This window comes from Excalfactoria chinensis, chromosome 2 (genome assembly GCF_039878825.1).
Source record: "Excalfactoria chinensis isolate bCotChi1 chromosome 2, bCotChi1.hap2, whole genome shotgun sequence".
Classification (NCBI taxonomy): domain Eukaryota; kingdom Metazoa; phylum Chordata; class Aves; order Galliformes; family Phasianidae; genus Excalfactoria; species Excalfactoria chinensis.
The window spans coordinates 34,770,207-34,790,842 of NC_092826.1; the positions used below are offsets into that span (position 1 = coordinate 34,770,207).

Genomic DNA, 20,636 nt, shown 5'->3' on the forward strand with positions numbered 1-20,636 from the left:
CAATACTAGGTTTTAATTTTGTTTTATTTTACAACTGGAATTCTATCTAAAGCAACACATTACAGCCTGTCCCTCTCTGCCACCAAACTTGAGGCACAGCTTGGAACACAGCTCCCTGCTTTTAGGACTGAGCCCATTAGGGTTACTCTCCGCAAGCCACAGCAGCCACATATTGATTACAGCCTCACTCCCAACTACACAACCTTTGCCATTCAGCAGTAGAAACTAGCAGCAGAAATAGCTGATGGTAAGCTGAGCTTTGGCCTTCAGTTTGTGGCCGTTGTGACAGTTTCTGGCTGCTACTGCGTGTCTTCCTCCATTATCCTATCCAGATGCATATTTCTGACAAAGTGCAGCCAAGCAAAATATTTCTGTGTTACATGACATGGAAAAGAAGTTCTTGATCTGCGTGGGGCTGTGTATTACAGAAGGGAACTACAGAATTGTTCTGCAGCCTCATGCTTAGTACTGCTACGAAGCACAAGTGATCTATCTCAAACAGCAAGAATCCCCATAGATCCCAAAGATCACATCTTAATCTCAGAATTATCAGCTTTCCAACAAGTTTTCTTGAAATATTCCAAGGGAGGATAGCAGAGAAAAAGACCTAAGAGCTAAATACTCTTCCAGAATTATAGGCATTTATCCGTATTTCCACAAATGACAGTCCTGGCCACAGTGAATACTTACAATATCCCATTAATAAACTGAGATATGAGAAAGAAATATAAAGCTCAAAATTTTGCATGGTTTTAGTAACTACTGTGCTTCACACAAACTTCTCTATGTAAAAGCAGAGATCAACACTTTACAATAAGCACTGCTTTAAGTTCAAACATGCACTATATATTACAATCCTCCCACTATATTTAGCAACAATTGGCTGCTGGAGAAAGATTTCTTCCAAAAATAAAGGACTTCATATCATTAAGTGCTCACATGTAAGGAAAATTACAGCATTATCACAGTTATCAGAGTCTTGCCGGGCCAAAAGAGATACGAAGTACCAGAATGCAAGTGGATAGAGGGCCATCTGGAGAGGGGGAGAGATGGAAAAGAGGAGTGTAAAGAATGAAGTTCATATTGACAACTTGATTTTGGGAAGTTAGCTATGAAGCTTGTTACTCACCCTCTCTCTCTCTCTAAGAGCATTAAATTCAAAATCTATAGAAAATTAAATTCTTAATTACAACGATCGTTATGTTCTTTGGCTGTAGGAGTTACATAAGACATAATAAAATACCATTTAAGAACAATTAAAATTTACTAATGCTTTTCTAATTCCACTGTTTTGAGGCTGGCTTTCCCTAAAACATGCTATATTAATGTAAGTAAAGAAACATTATGCACTGTATACTGAAACACTGCATTCTTGGAGACCAACACTTTCAATTTCACAAAATTAAAACATTCATAGTGTTCCATAAAAGCCTGCCAAGCTCCAGAAAATAAGATTTCTCAATGTTTAGTTTCTACAAGGTTAATCCCTACATTGTGAAGCCACTCCCAGAAGTGTGAGCCTGTTCAGGATAAAACAAGAGCTGCGGAAGTGAAAGAAACAACTGCTCCCAGACCATTGGTACTGACTCAGAGGTGCACAGGTGATGGAGAAACAGAAGCAAGAGAACAATTCCTACCAACAACGGCAGATCAGTCAGAGAATGATTCACTTGTCACTTGTTTGCCACTTTCTTCCACACCTTGAGCGACTTCTCTGCTCATAGGCCAGCCTCTACCACCGCTGAATTCCCACACAAGAGGCACTGACATACTGTTGCCTGAGTTTACTTCCTACCACCTCACCTCTTAAAAGACCATTTCTTCCATAGGAAGAAGTCTGAAGAAGAGCAGGGAACTGACATGCTTTAGAGTCCTGGATATCTGAATAAGAGCCTGAATCAGGAGTTTTAACACTTTGCGTTGTGAATAAATGATTTTTATGCCATTCATCAGTATTTTTCTCTTTATAAGCAGGAACAACATTGTTACGAACCTTGTGCAGCATCTGAGAGAAATCGAACTGAATACTTTTTAAGATAATGTATCAAGATCAGTAAAAAGCAGTAAGAATGTTGATTCAGGAGTTCATAAATCAAACTCACGCTCAGACCACTAAGCCATCCCATCTATCACTTCTGTTTCACCATAAAGAAGTCTCAGAAATGAATTTGAGTTTCATTTCTAAGTTTTATTGCTTCTAAATGATTATGTTGAAGGGAAAGAAAGCAAACGAGGCATTCATGCTCAAGGAAAACAATTCACTGATAGATATTGGAAGCATCTTCCCTCATTCCAGTGCGCATGATTCACACATAACAAAACTGTGCACAGTCTCCTTGCTGGAAAGGGTATTCTTTCATCTCTTCAGTAACAAAATAGCTGCAAATATCTCAGGTGGAAAAAGAGTTCTTTATTAAAGAAATAAAATACACTTCTGAAAACAAATCACATTTGTGTGAAAAGGTACAAAAGGGGAAAGCTAAAATAAACACACACACACAAGTTCAGATCTGATCACTGCTGTAGTTCTATAAAACAAGACTAAGCTTTGGCTTCTAACCTGTCTAAACTGAGGAGACACTAGAGCTGGTAACTGAGACCAAGTTCAACAGAGACCTGTGCTCATGTAAGGGTATTAAAGGACATTCAATTAAAATCCAGAGGAAGGGGCAGCCCCTGTCGTCTCAGGCATTCCCACTCCTGCACCACCAGCTGGGCAGTTCTGAGGTCAGCGTGAGCAGATGCTGGAACGTGACCCAGCCATATGCAACCTGGCCAGAGCAGTATCCCTAAGAGCAGAAGGGCTCACTGAGTAATTGTGCGTGCTGACATAAAGGAGTAAAGATTCTCCATCCCAGACTTCATCCAGCTTTTTGTGAATTTTGTTTTATTTCAGCCCTGACCAGCAAGGGCTCAGGAGGCAGGTGGCTCAAACAGTGAGCACATGGGCGGTGACTCCCTGAACATTTTCATTTCTACTTTAGCACTGGCTGATGGCCATTTCCTCCCTGTCTCTCCTGCTTGGTGCTGCTGCACTGCTTCCTGTCCATGCTTCCTACCACACTCCCCAGAACCAGTTTGTTTCCAGCCCCTCCTGTGAGCCTCTGCATTAGTCAAAAGGAAGATCTGCACAAAGAGATGATGTAATTACAGAGGCTGGGGGGCAGGGGGGTAGAAATTCAAGGATGTTTCTCTCTCCTGAGCTGCTAATCTTTAAACTGTTGACAATACATATAGATAGATAGCATCTCAAATGAAAAACTCAGCAGTTTGTACCCCAAACCCAGACCACAGCACCACTTGTAAAATACATATCCATAGAATTAAAAGAACGTAGACATCTAGAAAGATGAGAAACACAGGATCATAGAATCATAGAATGGCCTGGGTTGGAAAGGACCTCAAAGATCACCTGGTTTCAACCCCCCTGCTATGTGCAGGGTCATCAACCACCAGACTAGGCTGCCTAGAGCCACATCCAGCCTGGCCTTGAGTACCTCCACAACTTCCTTGGGTAACCTGTTCCAGTGCATTACCATCCCCTGAGTGAAAAACTTCCTCCTACGAGCATAAAGAAAGCAATGGAAGATACAAATACAACGTATTTGATGCGATTCTGAGTCACTGTTCAGGTGATACTATCTCTTTTTTAAAAACATCTCATTCCAGTGTGTTATAGCTTCATAACTAACTGAATTACCAGTTCTTTCATTACAGTTTGATTTAGAAAATTCTGAAGTCTAAAGCACTGTCCCTGTGAACTGAAGGAGGAAACAGCCTCTAAAGGCAAACATTAAAAATCCAACTTCAAAGGTAAGACTTCCACCAGAGCGGAAACAGGTACATCTACTGTAGTCAGAAGATAGAAAGAGGGGGAACTTATGCCAGCAAAGGCTGGTAAGTATAAAACCAACATGCCTCAAATTCCACATGCGAAAGCAAGATGGATGAGCAGGAGGACCCATAATAAAAATCATAGGAAATTACTAATTCAACTACAACTTACTAAAATTGTCACTGCATTTAAAGAAAGAGAAGAAAGTCCATTGTTTCTCCTTTCATTTACTCAAACTTCACAGTGTTTTACATTATGTAAGCTGACATTAGTACAGACAGGAGGGTTCTTTCTACGATATCAGCCTTCAATCGTGAAGAAAGCTTCCCTGAAACAACAGATTTAAATTCGTTCAAATAAATATAAAACATACGAATGTGTTCAGTCATGGAAAAAGAAGATGACTGCCAAATCCCACTGGAAGCGACCACCAGCAGATGAAAATACAGTATTTAAGAACTGAAGAGCAGCACGATTTAAAAATATTACTAGTTAGGAGATTCCCCAGATAATCCAAATGATTCCAAATGAAAAACACATTCGAGTCACCAACATATCATAGAAAGTTTCAAGCTAATCATGCTGAGGAACAAGTCTGGTAACTCTTACGCCTTCAAAATCAGTATGCTGACGCAGACTTGTGTTTTTATGCTAATGCTGCAAACTAGCTCTACCCAAAACTCCAGAGCAGATAATTTCATGGCACAAATTATTCTCATTCCAGTCAAATCATGGCACCTGAGGGAATAGGTATTCCTGAAGCTGCTTCTACCTCCTTAACACTTAAAAAAACAAAAAAATCTTAGCAAAACTATCTCAAAACTACAAATCTTTGGCCCAAAGGCCTACTCACTCCAGAGCCATTCTAACCTCCCACATCTAAAAACACACAAAGCCTCCTGAAGGCTGAGGAGTGGTTTTTTTTATCTCTTTTGATCTCTTAATACCAATTATTAGACTGGAATATATCTATGGAGTTCATAACACCAACTTTTGCGTCTTGGTAAAAACATTAGATATCAGTTACTACAGCCTTTGAGAGACCTGGGTGTGAACCAGCTCACAGCTGAAATAAGTTATCAGTGCCCCAAGATACCAACAACAAGTGAAAGAGCTTCTCTATCAAAATAGGAAGTGCCCATCCACAGTTTTTTCTTTCAAATTTTTTGGAGCCGTTCTCCTTATTTACAGGAAAACAGTAAAAAGAAAATTCTGAGCATTCAATATCTGATCAAGTTTTCTCTGGAGAGGTGGGATATTGCTTATGAATATTCATTTGTAGGAAAAAACCCAGACATCATTCTTTACTAAACAAAATTCCACAACACACAGTGAAAGTTAATTAGCTATGCAAAGACAATAAGGAGATGAGGAGTCCTTCTCCTGACTACTCCCAGGCATTAAAAAATGCAAGTACTCAGGAAAATCAACTTCATCTGAGCATGCCAGTAGTACTGACTGAACATGCACTCTCTGCTGAGTTAGAATATCGCTTCAGATCACTTCAGTTGATAACAGTTTGCATTAATACCCCTCTCCATCCTGGTATATCCAAGTATAAATTACGCTGAGGCAACATAAGCACAAAGTTTTAATTGCAGAAAGGCCTTGTAACTGGGATGAGTCTGCTGATGACTCAGCTGGACTTTCCCTGCCTCCTCCCCTACAAGGAAGGGCAGGAAATGTCAAAAGAATGCATTTATGTTGAAGAGAGCCAAGAGTTATCACCGAAAGCCAAGTCACATGGCCACAGGTAAACAAGACAGAATGCATCTGGTAGCGAACAGGTAACACAAAACAAAAACCTTCTTCAGAAGAGGCCGGGCACCTTAACACGGTATTCTTCAACCCCTGCAGTGCTGCTGTAGAGTGCTACCATTTAATCTAGTATCGAAGCTATTATCATAACTGTTTGTTGTTTAAGTATTCCTATATTTGACTATAAATAACATAGATCACTTCATGTTTATGGTACGCACTTAATGAATAGGGCTCGAAACTCCAGCCTACACAGTAGCCAGCAGCTACTGTAAATAAAAAGTTCCGTAGAACAGGACGCCCAACGTAGTTTATTCTTGGCAGAAAAAACTCTTACACTCAAATACTTACAACAATGTTTGAAAATGTTGATGTTTAAGAGCAACTATGCATTATCAGAGTCCCCCTCCCCAAAGGCCTATCTAACCAAATATCCCATCTCTGATAAGTTTGTGAAAGAATAAAAGAGCCAAATACACACATACAAGAGATGTATCCTGAGAATGAACTCTGCCACTCGTTTATATCACAGGTCTGAAGAGCCAGATGCGGTGTCTTCACGTTTATCCAACCCTAGTACATTTTTCTACACAACACCCCTGAGATCAGCATCTTAATGTACTGTTTTGAGTTTGCCACCTGACAATTTGCTGAACACCCCTAAAGTATCCAGGAAACAAAGAACCTTCTCCATGCATCTATATTGCTCACAGTTTCAATACTGTATCTTCCCTTCTCCACAAACCATCAATCTCTTCCCATTAAGTGCTGCTTATTTACTGAGGCCTAAGGAAGGGACCCAGAGCTGCACAGCACTTGCCACATAGGCATACCATGCACATACACACCAACACCGCAGCAATCTGTGTTTTGCTCTCTGCTACTTCTATAGCAATGCCTACTGCTCTGCTTCTTTGACTGTCAAAGCATTTTCAGATAGCCATCCAACAACCAAGATTCTGTTCCCAAGCAGAGATCTTTGTTAGACATTCAAACTGCCCAAGCATCATGCCTTGATTTGCACTGCTTACAGCCAAGCAATTGATGTTCCTGTCATATTTCCAATCATTTAGCTTCATTACTGCATGCTCCACTTCACTCCTGCACTTGGCACTCAGCTTCGAGCACGTTAAAGACAGCAGCAAATTTTGCATTTGACTTTCCACTCCTTTCCACGTCATTTATGAATGTTTTGGAGGGCAGAAGCTCACCAGCCCAACACAGATGCCTCTCCTGTGAAAACAAACAAGCTGCTCCTACCCTCTGCTTTGTACCTCAGCCAACTAACTGGCCGCCACAGAACCTGTCTCCCCACCCCACGGCCTTTTCTGAAGTACACTTCCAAAACAGGACTTGAAAATCAAGCACATCTACTCAATATCCCAACACTGTGGTGGTGCATTTAAATACCTATAACTCAACTGAAGCCAGGAACTCACTGCTAACAAGGCCCTAATAACCACATCTAGCTGTCAGCTATTAATCTAGCCCTGCTGAGTTGTCAATCACCAGCTGTACCTCTCAGCCAAAATAAGTAGCAGTTTTGTATACACAAAGAAATAAAGAACTCTAGAATCGACACAGAAATTCTTTTCAAGTTAAAAGCAAAAGAACTTCACTTTCCTTCCAACATATCTAAAAACAAAACAGTAATTTGGTTAACCACAAGTATTACAGCCTTCCCATGATAAGGCTAGCTTCAAATCACTGAAAAATAATTACTAAAGATGGCTTCTGTTGATTTAAAAATACACAGTGATTTTCATTTCACCGCCTAAATTCATTTCGTTGATTCATTTTATACAAATGAAATCAAACCAGTCATTTAAATAACTGTTGCTCAGCTAACCAGCTGACATGAAGGAGAAACCACGACAGAGGCAGGATAGCTGCAGATTCTGCATTCAATCTTAAGAGCGGGGTTTTTACACATCTGCATTTCTTTTTTCCCCAGGGGGTGAGGAGGAGCCGGGTTTTCATTGACTTGAACAATTTATATTTGATCCAAACAGTTTTCCAGGGGGAAATGCCTGCCTGTCAAGTGTTTCATTACTACAGTCAGATCTCAAACTAATTACTTAATGGGAAGGTATGTTAACAATAACTTTTACCAAATGAAAACTTAACAGAAGTAGGCTAACAGAGAAGTGACTTGGCTAGCTACAACTGTTTGAATTACTGATTTTAATCAAGTAACTTGAGTTATAGTGTGGTTTTCCTCTAATTATTTAGTTTCAGCACTTACCTTCAAGTTATTCATCTGCAGTTCAAAACTCTGAAATAGTTTGCACAGCTCATTTCAGAGTCGAGCTGTCTGTATTTTACCCCGTCGGTTAAAAGGAAATGAATGCCCCAAGAACATTTAAAACACGTTCCCATTCTACAAGCAGACGTTCTCCTCCCAAACCATCTGCTGCTGCTAAAAAGAAGTTTACTGGATGATCAGATGAAATCACAGCATTAACTCCTCTGCTGAAGATGGCAGCTTTAAAGCACAGCCCTTATTACAGTCACCTTAAGTCTTCCCACATCTCCCCCATCGCTAGCTGTGAAAGATACCAGTAATGCTGGGTTTTGTCCCCTTAGTTTTATAAGTCTTATATTACCATTTCCACAATTTTCTTTCAAGTCTTTTTGTTGTTGTTGTTGTTGTTGTTGTTTTAATGTTGGACATATCAGCTCTCTTCAGGGTAAAAAACCAAGTATCCAATCTTGTACTCCTTGTCCTGCACCCTAAGCTTTTTTATCATTATTATTATTATTTTTGCACAGATTTCTCCACATTGTCGTGGATCCCTTTCAAAATTTCTGCTAGTTCTCTTGGATTTTTTGATGCAGTCTTGAGCGCCCTCCACTTCTGGGTTGCTTAGCCATGCAGTCAAGAGGCACCATTAAAAACTAACCAGCCAGGAACACACCAACCTATGGCCATGCAAGAAGGGTTATTTACAATCTCCAAACAAAATGTACACATGGAGGGAGGGGGGAGGGCTGGGGAGAAGAGGAAAGGCCACCATATGTACAACATTTCACACCAATTTTACGGGAGGCAGGGGAGAGAAAGACAACCACTATGAAGCCACTATGCCCCATTTCAAGGGCAGAGCTTCCTCCTCCTTCCAAAGAAGATTCTGTCCTTTCCCTCACCCCAAGGTACCATGATCTCCCTCCCAGGACTAGAACACCCTACAGCATGCTCTGCGCTACCCCCTTGGAGAATGTGGAAGCCTCTCCCAGCTGTTGAGCTGCTCCATCCACCACTCCTCGTCAGCTGCCTCTCCACAGCACATACATCTGATTCCCAGACCCACCTCATGCTGTGCAGAGCAGCAAACAGAAGCAGCCGGCAGGCAGCAGAGGAGGGGACTGCTGAGCAGCTGCCTCCCTCGCAGTCCTGGGACACTGGCTAGGACAGCTGTTTTTATGATTTATTATATATTATTTATGGCCGATTGTAACATTGTATCATTATGACTGCATTCCAACAATTGTGTCCAAATATTTATGGGCAGAGCTACTTGGCATTAATTACTGAGTGGCTTTAAAAATAATTAAGCCTCTGATAACTTGGACATCTTTTCATTCATTACCAAAACCTCTAGAATGATTGACTGACAGAACCAAAGGCGAGCCATGGCAAACCCAAGGATCCCAAAAGGCAGCTCAAGCTTGACGTACTAACGTGCAGTCAAAACTCACTAAGCTACAGAAGGATCAAGATGTTTTAGTGTTTCTAGTTTTTAATTGAAAAATAAGGTGGAAGCAATATATTTTTCATCAAAACTCAGCAGATCATGGCCTCAGTAAAACAGAACTTCTGTCTTACTTGAGATTTTATTTAAGCCTCAGAAGATTTGATTTTAGACCGATTCACATCTGCTGAGTAAACCGCTGCCCCATCACTTTTCAGCTGCACTACTTTGCGATGAAATAAGTTCATCTTGAACGTTTTTACACACCTGAAAATTTCAGTTTAAAAACAAACAAAAAAAAATGAAAGAACACTTTGTACTTAAAGGAAATCCTCAGTTCGACCCAAACAAACCCCTTATAACGCACACTCCTCTTAGCAAGTTGCAAATACAGAAATATTACTAGCTTAAATTAGAGTAGCCACACATGCTTTCCATTTCCCTCTCAAAAGAACCAATGTGAAATTAAAGAAGCAGTACTCAGCCCTGTTGCTATATCATATTTCTGTCTATCCATAAAGCCATCCTGTAATAATTACTGTAAAAACATTAGCAGGTTACGAGAACCTTATTTTACCTTTAGCTTCCGTGCACCAAGAAAGCCACATAATGAGCAAAAAAAACCAGCGTAGTCAAGCAAGAACAACTGCTTTGAAGCCACAGATCTCGTGCATACTCAAATGCATTTACAATAATGCAAAACACTTTTTTATTCATCGGAAGCAGCTTACCTGAAGGACAGGCACTTTTTGCGGTGTGTTTTGTGGTGACTGGTGAAGCTGTGCCCAAGGCTGATGATGAGGATGTGGCGGTGGTGAAGACTGATGATGTATCCCTGGATGAGGCTGCATGGGAGGACAGGTTGGCATTTGCTGCTGAAAAGACTGCTGTTGACTAGGAAGCTGCTGGCCAGATATTAGTCGTTCTTGTATTGCTTGTGGATCCGCAAGGCCAACGCCTGGACAACCATTTGGTCTCATGTGCCCACCCATCTCCCGTGGTGTTGAAGACATACCCATAAAAGGACGATTCTGTTGCATGTTTCGGGGGCCCATATTCCTTTGTCCAATTCCCATGGCACCAGGGGGCTGATGTGATGGCTGAGGATGGGGTATATTTGGATAACTGCCAACTTCCATTGGTATTCCAGCACTACCAGGCCTAACCTGTGGAGGAGGCGTACCTGCTGGATTACTCATTGCTTTCATAGGTGACATGGGAGGTGGAGAGGCATAAGTTCCCTGAGGCTGTGAAGGGTGCATAGTTTGCGTGTTCATTTGGTTAAGTGAGCCACTAGGGTGGATGGGTTGCTGGTGCATTAGTCCTTGACCACTGTTTGATGGAAATCCTACAGCATTTGGGTATCTTGGTACAGACTGATTCATTGGAGTGTTATTTGTAAGGCCTAAATTCTGATTCATCCCTGTATTATTAACTAATCCCTGATTAAGGTTACTGTAAGGATATCGAGAATACTGCCCTGAGTTGTTTATAGTAGGTGAGGGTACCGTCTGGCTCCGAGAACTAAAATTAAGTGTTTGCGGCCTAACAGCACCCTGCTGGGGAGGATTAGGGGAGAATCTGGGGCTGTGGGCTACTGATTCTCCATGGAGAGCAGTGGGGGGATGGTGGTGAAATTGCTGGACTGAGTGTCGCAAAGAAGGTGCCATACTGGGATTCTGCTGGGGCACATGAGACAAGTGGCCAGGTCCTGAGGTGGCAATGAAAGGGTTTCCCTGATTGAGGCCTTCTTGGCCTTGAGAAAACTGGTTCATCCTCTGCTGTTGCGGCTGACCATGCTGTTGCATTGAAAAATCACCACGAGCCATGTAATTTCCCATCTGCTGCATGTGCTGAGGATGGCCCTGCCCCGGGGGTCCAGAGGGTGCTTGTGGCGGCTGTGTCGGTTGCGGCTGTTGCTGCTGCTGCTGGTATGGTGCTCTTATCTGGTCTGGCACTTGAACTGCCCGCGGCCCCCACATCGAGCCACTGTCTACGAAGGGTTGCCCGTGTCTTTCGTTCTGCATGCTGGGATAGACTCCCATCTGACCACTAGCACCGCTGCCATGAGGAACCTGAGGAACGGGAGGGTTGTGATACTGTGAATGAGGAGATGCTATACCATTCCCAGGGGCACTGCTTATCATCCTGTTCGGCTGATCCATCAGGTGCATTTTCTGCTGTTCGTATTGATTATAGTGATCAAAATGGGTCAACTTTGCTTGATTTTGATTTGCAGGGGGATGATGAAGAGATGACTGTAAAGAGGGAAATCCTTGATCCATGGACATTTGCTGCCCCATAGGATTTACTGTGTTTTCAGGATATCCACATTCTCCGAGACCTTCCAGCCCTTCACTGAAAATATTCCCATCTTCTCCAAACAGACTCATCATTCCTGGATCTGCCATCTTTTTTGCAGCACACAGCTCCTTGGAGCTACAACTAGAACGCTAGTCTGTGCTTCACCTCGGCGAGGTGTTTTGTCCTCAAAGCCTTTAATCCTTAACTAATCTCCTTCATGTCATTCCATATTTCCTTAATTCTTTTGGACCACGCAGTGTCAGGCAAAGTCTGGTTACTGCTCCTAGAAGTGGGGGAAGGGAGAGAAAGAAAGGAAAATATTGAAATAAGTAACATCGGGCAACATAAAGAAAACACAGTTGACTGTTTTCTGTACAATGACAGCTAGTTTCAGCCCCAGAAACACAGCTTAAAAAAATCTATTTCACTTTAAGAAGCTCGCATCGTCTTTATCAGAAGCTTTATTATGACACGGAGTTAGGAAGCAAGCAAAACACCACCCTTAACCTTAAATTAATCCATTCACTACACTTCCTAGCGTTCCTTTCTTGGGTGGAATAGAACAAAAGAACACAACGTGCAGCAGCAGCAGCTGCCACAGCAGGTAGGCAGATGCATGAATATAGCCAAGCAGCCCATCTGCCCAACTAAAGCCCTGAAAACGCTCTAGTTACCAACAGCATGTCCTTAACCTTATTCCCTTGAGCTGCGTAATCAGATGAGCAAGCAGAAGCACCGTGTCCTGCGACAGACTAAAGTTAGTCATACGGAGAACAGATTTTTCAACACACAGAGGTGACCCTTGAAAATATACCAAACTCTAAGTCTCAACTTGATGTTTAGGGGAAAAACACATATACTTTGCAGGGATTTTATTTATTATTATCTTTTTTAATATATAATTTATCTTAATTTAACAAAGTTATAAACTGAAAGACAACTTGACACGTCCACTCATTTCAGCAAAACCATATGCTTAAATTCTTCATTTTATGACACAGAGGATGACTGAATGCATGCCGTAATTTCCTTAACACCATCACCACCCTTCCTTAGGCACCTTCGAGTAATCATGAGCCTAATAGCAACCATAATAATACAGAAGACCACACTAAAGTTTTGTTCTGCCCAAATTTATCATCTGTATAACTCACTAAGGAGAAACAGCTACGGTAAAAGAAATTAAACAGTCAAACAGTACGCACTTGGATTTGGGGTGGGGGAAATGCTGTAACGCACATTAACAGCTTCAGAGAATTTCCAGGCTAGTTTTTTCGTGGGAAACCTGGTGTGTTCTGAAATGTCTCCTTTTCCCCACAACTATTCTGAGTTTGCTTTTTATGGCTCAAACTAGTTGGTCTAACATTATACCTTTTCTTTCTAGAACAAGAATTTTAAACTCTATAACTACAGAAATAAACTTGAAACTGGTAGCCAACCATGCTGCAAATAAAACCAAAATAACTACTGCTACTTTGTTGTCATTATTTAGTAGAAACCGTATTTGCAGATATTGACTTGCCCTTAATAATCAGCACTCACACAAAACAAGGTCTACCTACATGTACATTCACATCTCACATTTTGTCACAGAGAAGAGATGCTTTCTGTCACTTTGGATGCAAAATGCCAAGCTGGACTATTTCAACTGGATGCAATTTGTCCCAAACGAGTTTTAGGGAGAAAATATCAGCACATTCATTACACTTCTTGCAGTCATTGTCAAGGGGAGCTTCTACAGCATGAAGCAGAGGGCACAAGGAAAAGCACAAGCATTTATCACTCCTCTTAAAATAGCATTTGAATGTCACCTTTAAAACTACACTCTTAAATCTCTTTAGTGCTCAGCTGGGATATTAACACTTATATTTCTAAATCACTTGAGGGTAAATTCCTACGAGCCACCTTCATGTCTCTTAATAACTATTTCTTTTGATTTCATTTCCTTTATTAAGCAAAAGCCATCTGTAGCATTTCTCACCTCAAACAGTTTATTAAAGCACAGCATAAGAAAGCTCCAACAAAGCAAGAAAAAGCTTCCTTCACAGAAGCGAGCTTTTTGCATGAAGACTGCTGCAGAGGAAGGTATTTGGTCATGGAGAAAATCCCTGCGGTGATTCAGAAACAGCCAAAGACCTGTGACACTACACACTGCAGTCAGAAGCTGGCAAAGCTGGGCAGTATCACATACTGTGGGTCTCTGCCTAACGAAAAAGGCTCTTTGCTTGGAGGGAAGGTTTAAATTAGATGTCGGGGGAAAGTTCTTTACTATGAGAGCGGTGAGGTGCTGGCACAGGCTGCCCAGAGAGGCTGTGGATGCCCCCATCCCTGGAGGTGTTCAAGGCCAGGTTGGATGAGGCCCTGGGCAGCCTGGTCTAGTATTAAATGTGGAGACTGGTGGCCCTGCCTGTGGCAGGGGCGTTGGAGACTCATGATCCTTGAGGTCCTTTCCATCCCAGGCCATTCTGTGATTCTGTGAAATACTAAGAAGCACAGTGCACTGCTCCTGTCACCTCCCAGCTTCTATTTGAGCAATATCAAACTTGAGATCAGTTGAGGATCTCTTTGCCCCCAACAACTAATCCTGCATGCATTCACAGAATTCTGGGCAGGTAAGAATTTGTAGTGATTTTGTTAGGTAAGCCACTAAAATGACCACTCTTAAAGGCAGACATACTCTACCTTCCTGAAACTCTAATGAAGTTTCACAGTAAAACAACTGAATTCCACAAGAAGAATTCTCACTTTGCTACTAGTCACAGATAAGCTACCAGCATCTCCAGCAACACAGATACGCAAATAAGACACACATTTGAATTTGCTTTGCTTACTGTTTGTCAGTTGACAAGCTTCCAATAAAACTCAGGCGCTAGTCAGCCACCAACATCAGCAAACAGTAGTTAGGGCCAGCTACTCTACCCACAAAACTGAGTTAAAGTAGGGTAAGGGTTGTGTTTAAACAAACACACCTCAGCTCTGCCCAGCTGACTCCAACACAGCCTGCAGATCTGTGCTAGGACCTGTACAGAAGGAGATGTGTTTTGGGTTCCACAGCACATCTGCTTTCCTCAGCACAGAGTTGTTAAAAGAAAAGCAACTTTTTTACAGTGCAGTTTGTATGCAAACAAATCCATCATCTAAACTAAGAGAGAAAACACTGTTTGCCACTATGATTTCAGCTCTGCATTTTTATCTGAAGTGTGAATTGGTCTCACGCTTGTGCTGTTAATGCTAAAGCTATTAGGTTTGGAACACGGCATGAGAACGTGTTTGAGAAGATGTCTCCAAGCCATAGCAGTATTTCTTCATGTAAGTTTGGCTTTAGATTTACGGCTGCGGTCCTTTACAATCAGCTGTGCTCTCACCAAAACTTATTCTACTTCTCCAAATAATAAAGTCATGCCTCTGATGTGATTGATACACAACTAACAGTGCATGTTTAAGAACGAACAACTATAGCAGCTACAGTCTGATCAAAACAAGTTAACCACCTTTTGATAAGAAAACAGTCAATCCTAGAATTTCCTAGTAAGCTCTCAACCTTTTATCTTAACAGGATAGATGCCTTCTAGATAGTTAAGCAAGTCACAAGAGTCACAGCCTTATCACAAGCTACGATCATTTCTTCTCTTTTTCCACTATAAGCAATGTTATTTTCCTGCTTAAATCCTCCAGGATCATAAAAATAAAAAAAACAACCACACCACAGACATACACAAAGTTAAGTCCTCTACCAGGGTGTAATTCTAGCTCATATGTTCCCTAGGAAAATCTTCAGGAGGAAGTTTTTCACTCAGAGGGTGGTGACACACTGGAACAGGTTGCCCAAGGAGGCTGTGGATGCCCCATCCCTGGAGGCATTCAAGACCAGGCTGGATGTGGCTCTGGGCAGCCTGGTCTGGTGGTTGGTGACCCTGCACATTGCAAGGGGGTTGAAACTGGATGATCATTGTGGTTCCTTTTCAACCCAGGCCATTCTATGATTCTACAGTTCTATGTAGTACAGTTCCCTTTCCCATGAAAGTAAGCATACTAAGACCAAGACTGGATCAAGACTGACCACCATGTAAGCTCAGCCCAAAAATGATGTGGGTTTTTTTGTTTGTTTGGTGTGTTTTGTTGTAGCTGTTTTTAATTACACGGTTTAAAAATACAGATTTATGCATTATCTTCGACTATCCCATAAGTTAAAACTAACAGAAATTCACAAAACAACATCTATTTGCTATGAAATTCTATAGCTTTTCTGTTTGAGCATGAGAGTTTGCATCAACCAGACCGAACTCAAAAGAGTTCCTTATTTCCTTATATATTTCCTTAATGCTGCCCAGACAACCTACTCCTATTCAAAGCGATTGTTATGATCCCAACTACCAGGACACAGCCGATTGCTTAACAACCTTGTTGTCTCAGCAGACAAAGCTTACATTTACTCTAGTCCACAGCATTCCAGTCCTAAACGGCCAGACTTCACATCTAATTCATAGTTAACCATTGCTTGACTTAGTATTTCAGAGCCCAGCAGCCTTAGGCAGCTTCCCACTTTTATGAGTGGAACAAAACTGGCTGCTGCATAATCATAACCTGATCTAGTGCTGAGGACACTAAAACCTGAATTTCATTAGCCTTGTTCCCAAGGCAGAAAGCAGCAGGTCCCAGCTCTCAAGAACAGGAAGAGACAAGGGCAGCATACAGACATGCCTGCCTTCCACAATGCCATCTGCACATTCTGTTCAGGCTATTTGTAAACAGGCAGGTCCCTCTACATCCTTCTACACAAGAGATTCAGCACCATTTCTTGATAGCCATAAAACAAGTAAACAGAATGTGTAAAGGCAGCTAATACTGACTGCTCAAAGTTCCTCTTCCAAGCGAGACATGTCCTACAGTATCATATACAGCTGATACGTTTACAGCTATCAGTGGTATCTCACACAGACCCCTTTAAGTACTTGACAGACACAGGGTTTTTTTATACAATGCAGCTATGTATCCATAATACAAGACGATAAATGCTGAAAAACAACACGCTGTTTTGAAGAATTAGGCCAAAAAGACCTCTCACGCTAAACACCAAAGCCATGCCAAAGGTCATTTTGAGACCGGAGCCTCAAAATGTAGGATTAAACATTAGGCTACTAAATCTGCATTTAAATATTCCATATTTAAACTGCTTTTCAAAACCACTAAGCTCCCACTGGCTGTCAGGGGTAGCAATCTAAGTATTTGTTGTGCAGGAGTAGGTGACAGAAATAACAGGAACCAAAGAGATCATCTTATGTTTGGAGGAAAGCATTCACCTAAAAATTCATAAACACGTGAAACATCTCGATAACTCCACGAAAATTATGCTGAGAAATGAGTTATGGAAGATAGCTGATGAGACTTCTACCTTTCAGCTCATCTACCTACAAAGCAAGCAGCACTTCTGCCTGGACAGTTACGCAAGTGCTGAACCATGCACGTGGGAAGCACACCTGGTCTCCTGCTTGCTTAATGTTTGAGCGAATGTTTAGTTCTCACTCTATCACAGACAGCTCTCCACGCATGGTACATTCCTCTGGCACATAGATTAGACAAAAAATAGCAGATCTGGAAACTGATTACAATATGATTTTTGACTGTAACTTCCAAAGAAATCGTTATGACTGCCTAAAAGACGTTTTTTTTTCCCCCTCTTTATATAGTAAACACTTCAGAGAGTACAGCTGTGTTAAAAATCAAGTCCATATAGTTTGTATCAGATCAAAGGATGCCAGGAATCTCGCTCCTCCCCTGCCCCAGGAAAGAAAGAACGGACTCACAAGGATGAAAAGAATGAACTCAGGCGATTCAGAAACATTCTGTCTTCAGTGGGAAGAGCCAGCAAATACAGCATAAGCATTTCTGAGGAGTTTAATTTCACATCTGTCTTAGTAAAACCCAGTTAATTAGGTCTTCACAGAGAACACATCCACAGTGCCAAGTTTAAGGCAGTCAGTGTCTCCTGTTAAAGTAGGAATGGAGGGCAGGGAAGCTGGAATGAAAACTTCACGTGCCTTCCCTCATAATCAGTTTTTGCATACAGAGTCACCTAAACAACACGAATGTTACTCAGTAGCATTTTGGGGTCAAGAAATTCAAGTTTCCCATACAGCATTTAAGTAGAAAGCAGACTGTATTTTATTTCCTTAACGCATCACGTACTTTGGCAAAGAACATACTTTTACAGAGGCAACTGAGGGCACAACAGCCTTAGAATATTTGGCAGCTTGCTGCTGTCAAGCAGCTGATGCAGGAATGACCAGCGAGAGTTCAGCCTGTGCCACACATTTGGAAACAATATCCTACGTCATTCAAGTTCACAGCAGCTTTGATACAAGAACCACAACAGCATCATCGAGGAGGAGGATGATGCAAACCCGTCCGGCCTGGTGTTACAACACACACCGGCAGCGAGTTCTGCATTGCAACGTCGGTGGGGCTGCAAACGCTGCTCCCAACATGGGGCATTGCTAATTTTAAACCAGCACCCACAGCGTGAAGCAAGCAGCCACCAGCACGCGCTTCTTTTCCAGTCTGGATAAGAAGAAAAAAAAGGAAACGTGTTAAATACTTTTATTTAAAGTGTGCATCTGGGGATTTTTAATGAGGCAACCAGGGCAAGGGGAAGGAATTGTTTTTACATTTAAGTACACTACAAACACGAGGTGGGGGGAGGGGGAGAGTAAACGAAGCCAGAAACACTTCGGTTTTAGCATTACAGGGGTTGGCACTTTAAAAGGACTTCTTCGGTCATCCAACCACCAACACAAGGTTGAAAGACAGATGAGAGAAGGGAGAGGTTTACCTAAAAATAAGCCCCAAAAGAAACAACTGCCGCCACAACAAACGATTCGGGAATACTTTCATAAACACTCGATAGCCGCGTTATCGGCCAAATAACGCCGTTTAGAGGAGCAGCTTCACGTTAACGCACGGTTTTCGGCGTGAACAACTGGAAGGAGAAGCGCTGCAGCCGCTGTGGACAGCGAACAAAAAGCCCGAGCGGGACCCGGGGGGAAGCCTGATATTGCTGCCATCAGTCACCAGAAAGCTCCTAGCAATTACGTCCCCTTATAAAGCTGACACTAACCCAGCCGAGGATCCAAGAGGTGGGGCCTGCGGCGACCCGCTGAGGCGCTGAAAAAACACCCGGCGCAACGGATGCCTCTTGTTAAGGGCCGCGCTTTTTGTGCGCCCACTGCAGTTGTCACTGATTAACCAACTGATCTGGCAATTTCCTACATTCTTTTGCATTTAAAAAGGATCAGAGGGGCTGCGAGCCGTCCCCTTTCATATTCCAGGAGAAGCTGGAGACGGCAGCGGGCCGGCCGGGGCGCGGGGCAGCTCCGGCCGCCCTCCTCGCTCTCCTTCCCCCCCCACCCCCGCCGGGGCCTGCAGCTGAAAATAATTTATCTGCCGGCTCGGCCGGAGCCCGGCATCTGCGATTGGGAGGGAAATGTATCCATCACGAGTAAACTTGAGCACAAAGACAGGCGGGGTGTCACAGGATACCGAGGGGCAGAGGTCACCGAGGCGAGCGGGAGGCTTAGCGCGGGCGGGCAGGCCGCAGGCATGGCTGCCCGGCGTCCCTGGCCTGCCGAGCCGGCCTCGGCGTGCCGCTGCCGGAGCTCCGCGGTCAGCGAAGCGGCCCGCACCGCCGAAGAGGCGAAGAAGCGGGCGGCTGGAGGAGGAGCGGGGCTCAGCGCCCTGCACGACGTCTGAGCGGTCGGAATGGAGCGGTTGGAATTGCCTCCCCGTGTTCGGAAAGCTGGGCGCTGTAAAAATTCATGAGGTGGATACTTGAATGTTTCCCAGGGTTTCCGAACACGTGATTTTCACCCAAATGTATTTATTTCTTTTTTTTTTTTAATCACAGGCAGGTTTTAAGACTTAATCATTATCCCAAAAGGCTATTTCCAGCCAGGGAATTATGAGCACTTTAAAGTAGCCAGATCCCGTATTTTACTTTACCTGTTATAAGGCCAATACAATCATGTTTCATTCATAGTTTATGAAGTCTGAAAAACCACTTGATGAAATTACAGTCTGCCCGTACCACACATGGTATATTTGTCCACGTATATTCTATAATCATTTCAATTTATGACTTGTACTTAAGAGTCATTTTCCTGTACATGTGTTCTTCATAAATACTGGGAGATCACAGCATGCATTTGTACAGGAACCACATATCCACACTCATTTCTGTGAAGATAAATACGCCTTATATATCCAAAGTGAAAAGCCAGAGTTTTCACAGAACTAAAGGGAACATATTTCAGCATCACGGAACAAAACTGTAGTTCCCCTTTATCCTCTTTACTTGTAGCAAGATGAATCATCCTACATCTGAACTCAAGCCCTCATTCAGCTTCTAGCCCTGACGGTAATTTTTGCCCAATACATTCAGCACGCTGCCTTTGAACCTTTCAGCAAATAGGAAAAATATATATTACATTGGTTAAGGACTACAAATCATCAATTTTTTTCCCCCTAAATAACATCAATATTTTATAAACTAAATACTTAAAATGAAATCACATACAGTCTATTGGATTTTACAGATCTCCCTTTAAGACATTACAGATCTCTTTTCTAACAAACGTACTAATATGGAATCATTCTTTGTTTTATTTTATGCATTAGACTACGCAAAGGTACTGCTACGTTATTTCACTAAGTTTAAGTCAAACATAGAGAAAAAGGATTTGGGGGTGAGGGGAGAAGCAAGATGGTACAGGAGAGATAGAATAGATGAAGAGATTTGAGGATCCTTCATTTACTGCCTGAACTGTTAAGCAGATCCACTAGTTTCCCACAGAACATGGCAGCTGACACACAGAACAAATCCCAAAACGCTTCCCATAACCTCTGTTTATTGGACTACCAGAGCTTTTTTTTAATGGAATCATTTGAGTTGGAAGGGGAACTGAACTTCATTTAGTCCAACTCCCCTGCAATGAACAGAGACAACAAGCATCTACAACATCCTACTCTTTCTTTTTGAAGAAAGATTTGCCAAA

The 20,636-nt window shown here is 42.4% G+C and overlaps 1 protein-coding gene across 5 annotated transcripts in view; it reads right to left on the reverse strand.

Annotated features, from left to right (window-relative positions):
- CHD7 (chromodomain helicase DNA binding protein 7) overlaps positions 1–20,636 on the reverse strand; it is a 126,524-nt gene that overhangs the window by 75,910 nt on the left and 29,978 nt on the right. For all 5 annotated transcript variants that reach the window (XM_072328528.1, XM_072328527.1, XM_072328525.1 and 2 more), the window contains one exon: positions 10,017–11,872. In XM_072328528.1, coding sequence (XP_072184629.1) covers positions 10,017–11,696 — 1,680 coding nt within the window. In that variant the 5' untranslated portion in view covers positions 11,697–11,872. The remainder of the gene's footprint in view (positions 1–10,016; positions 11,873–20,636) is intronic.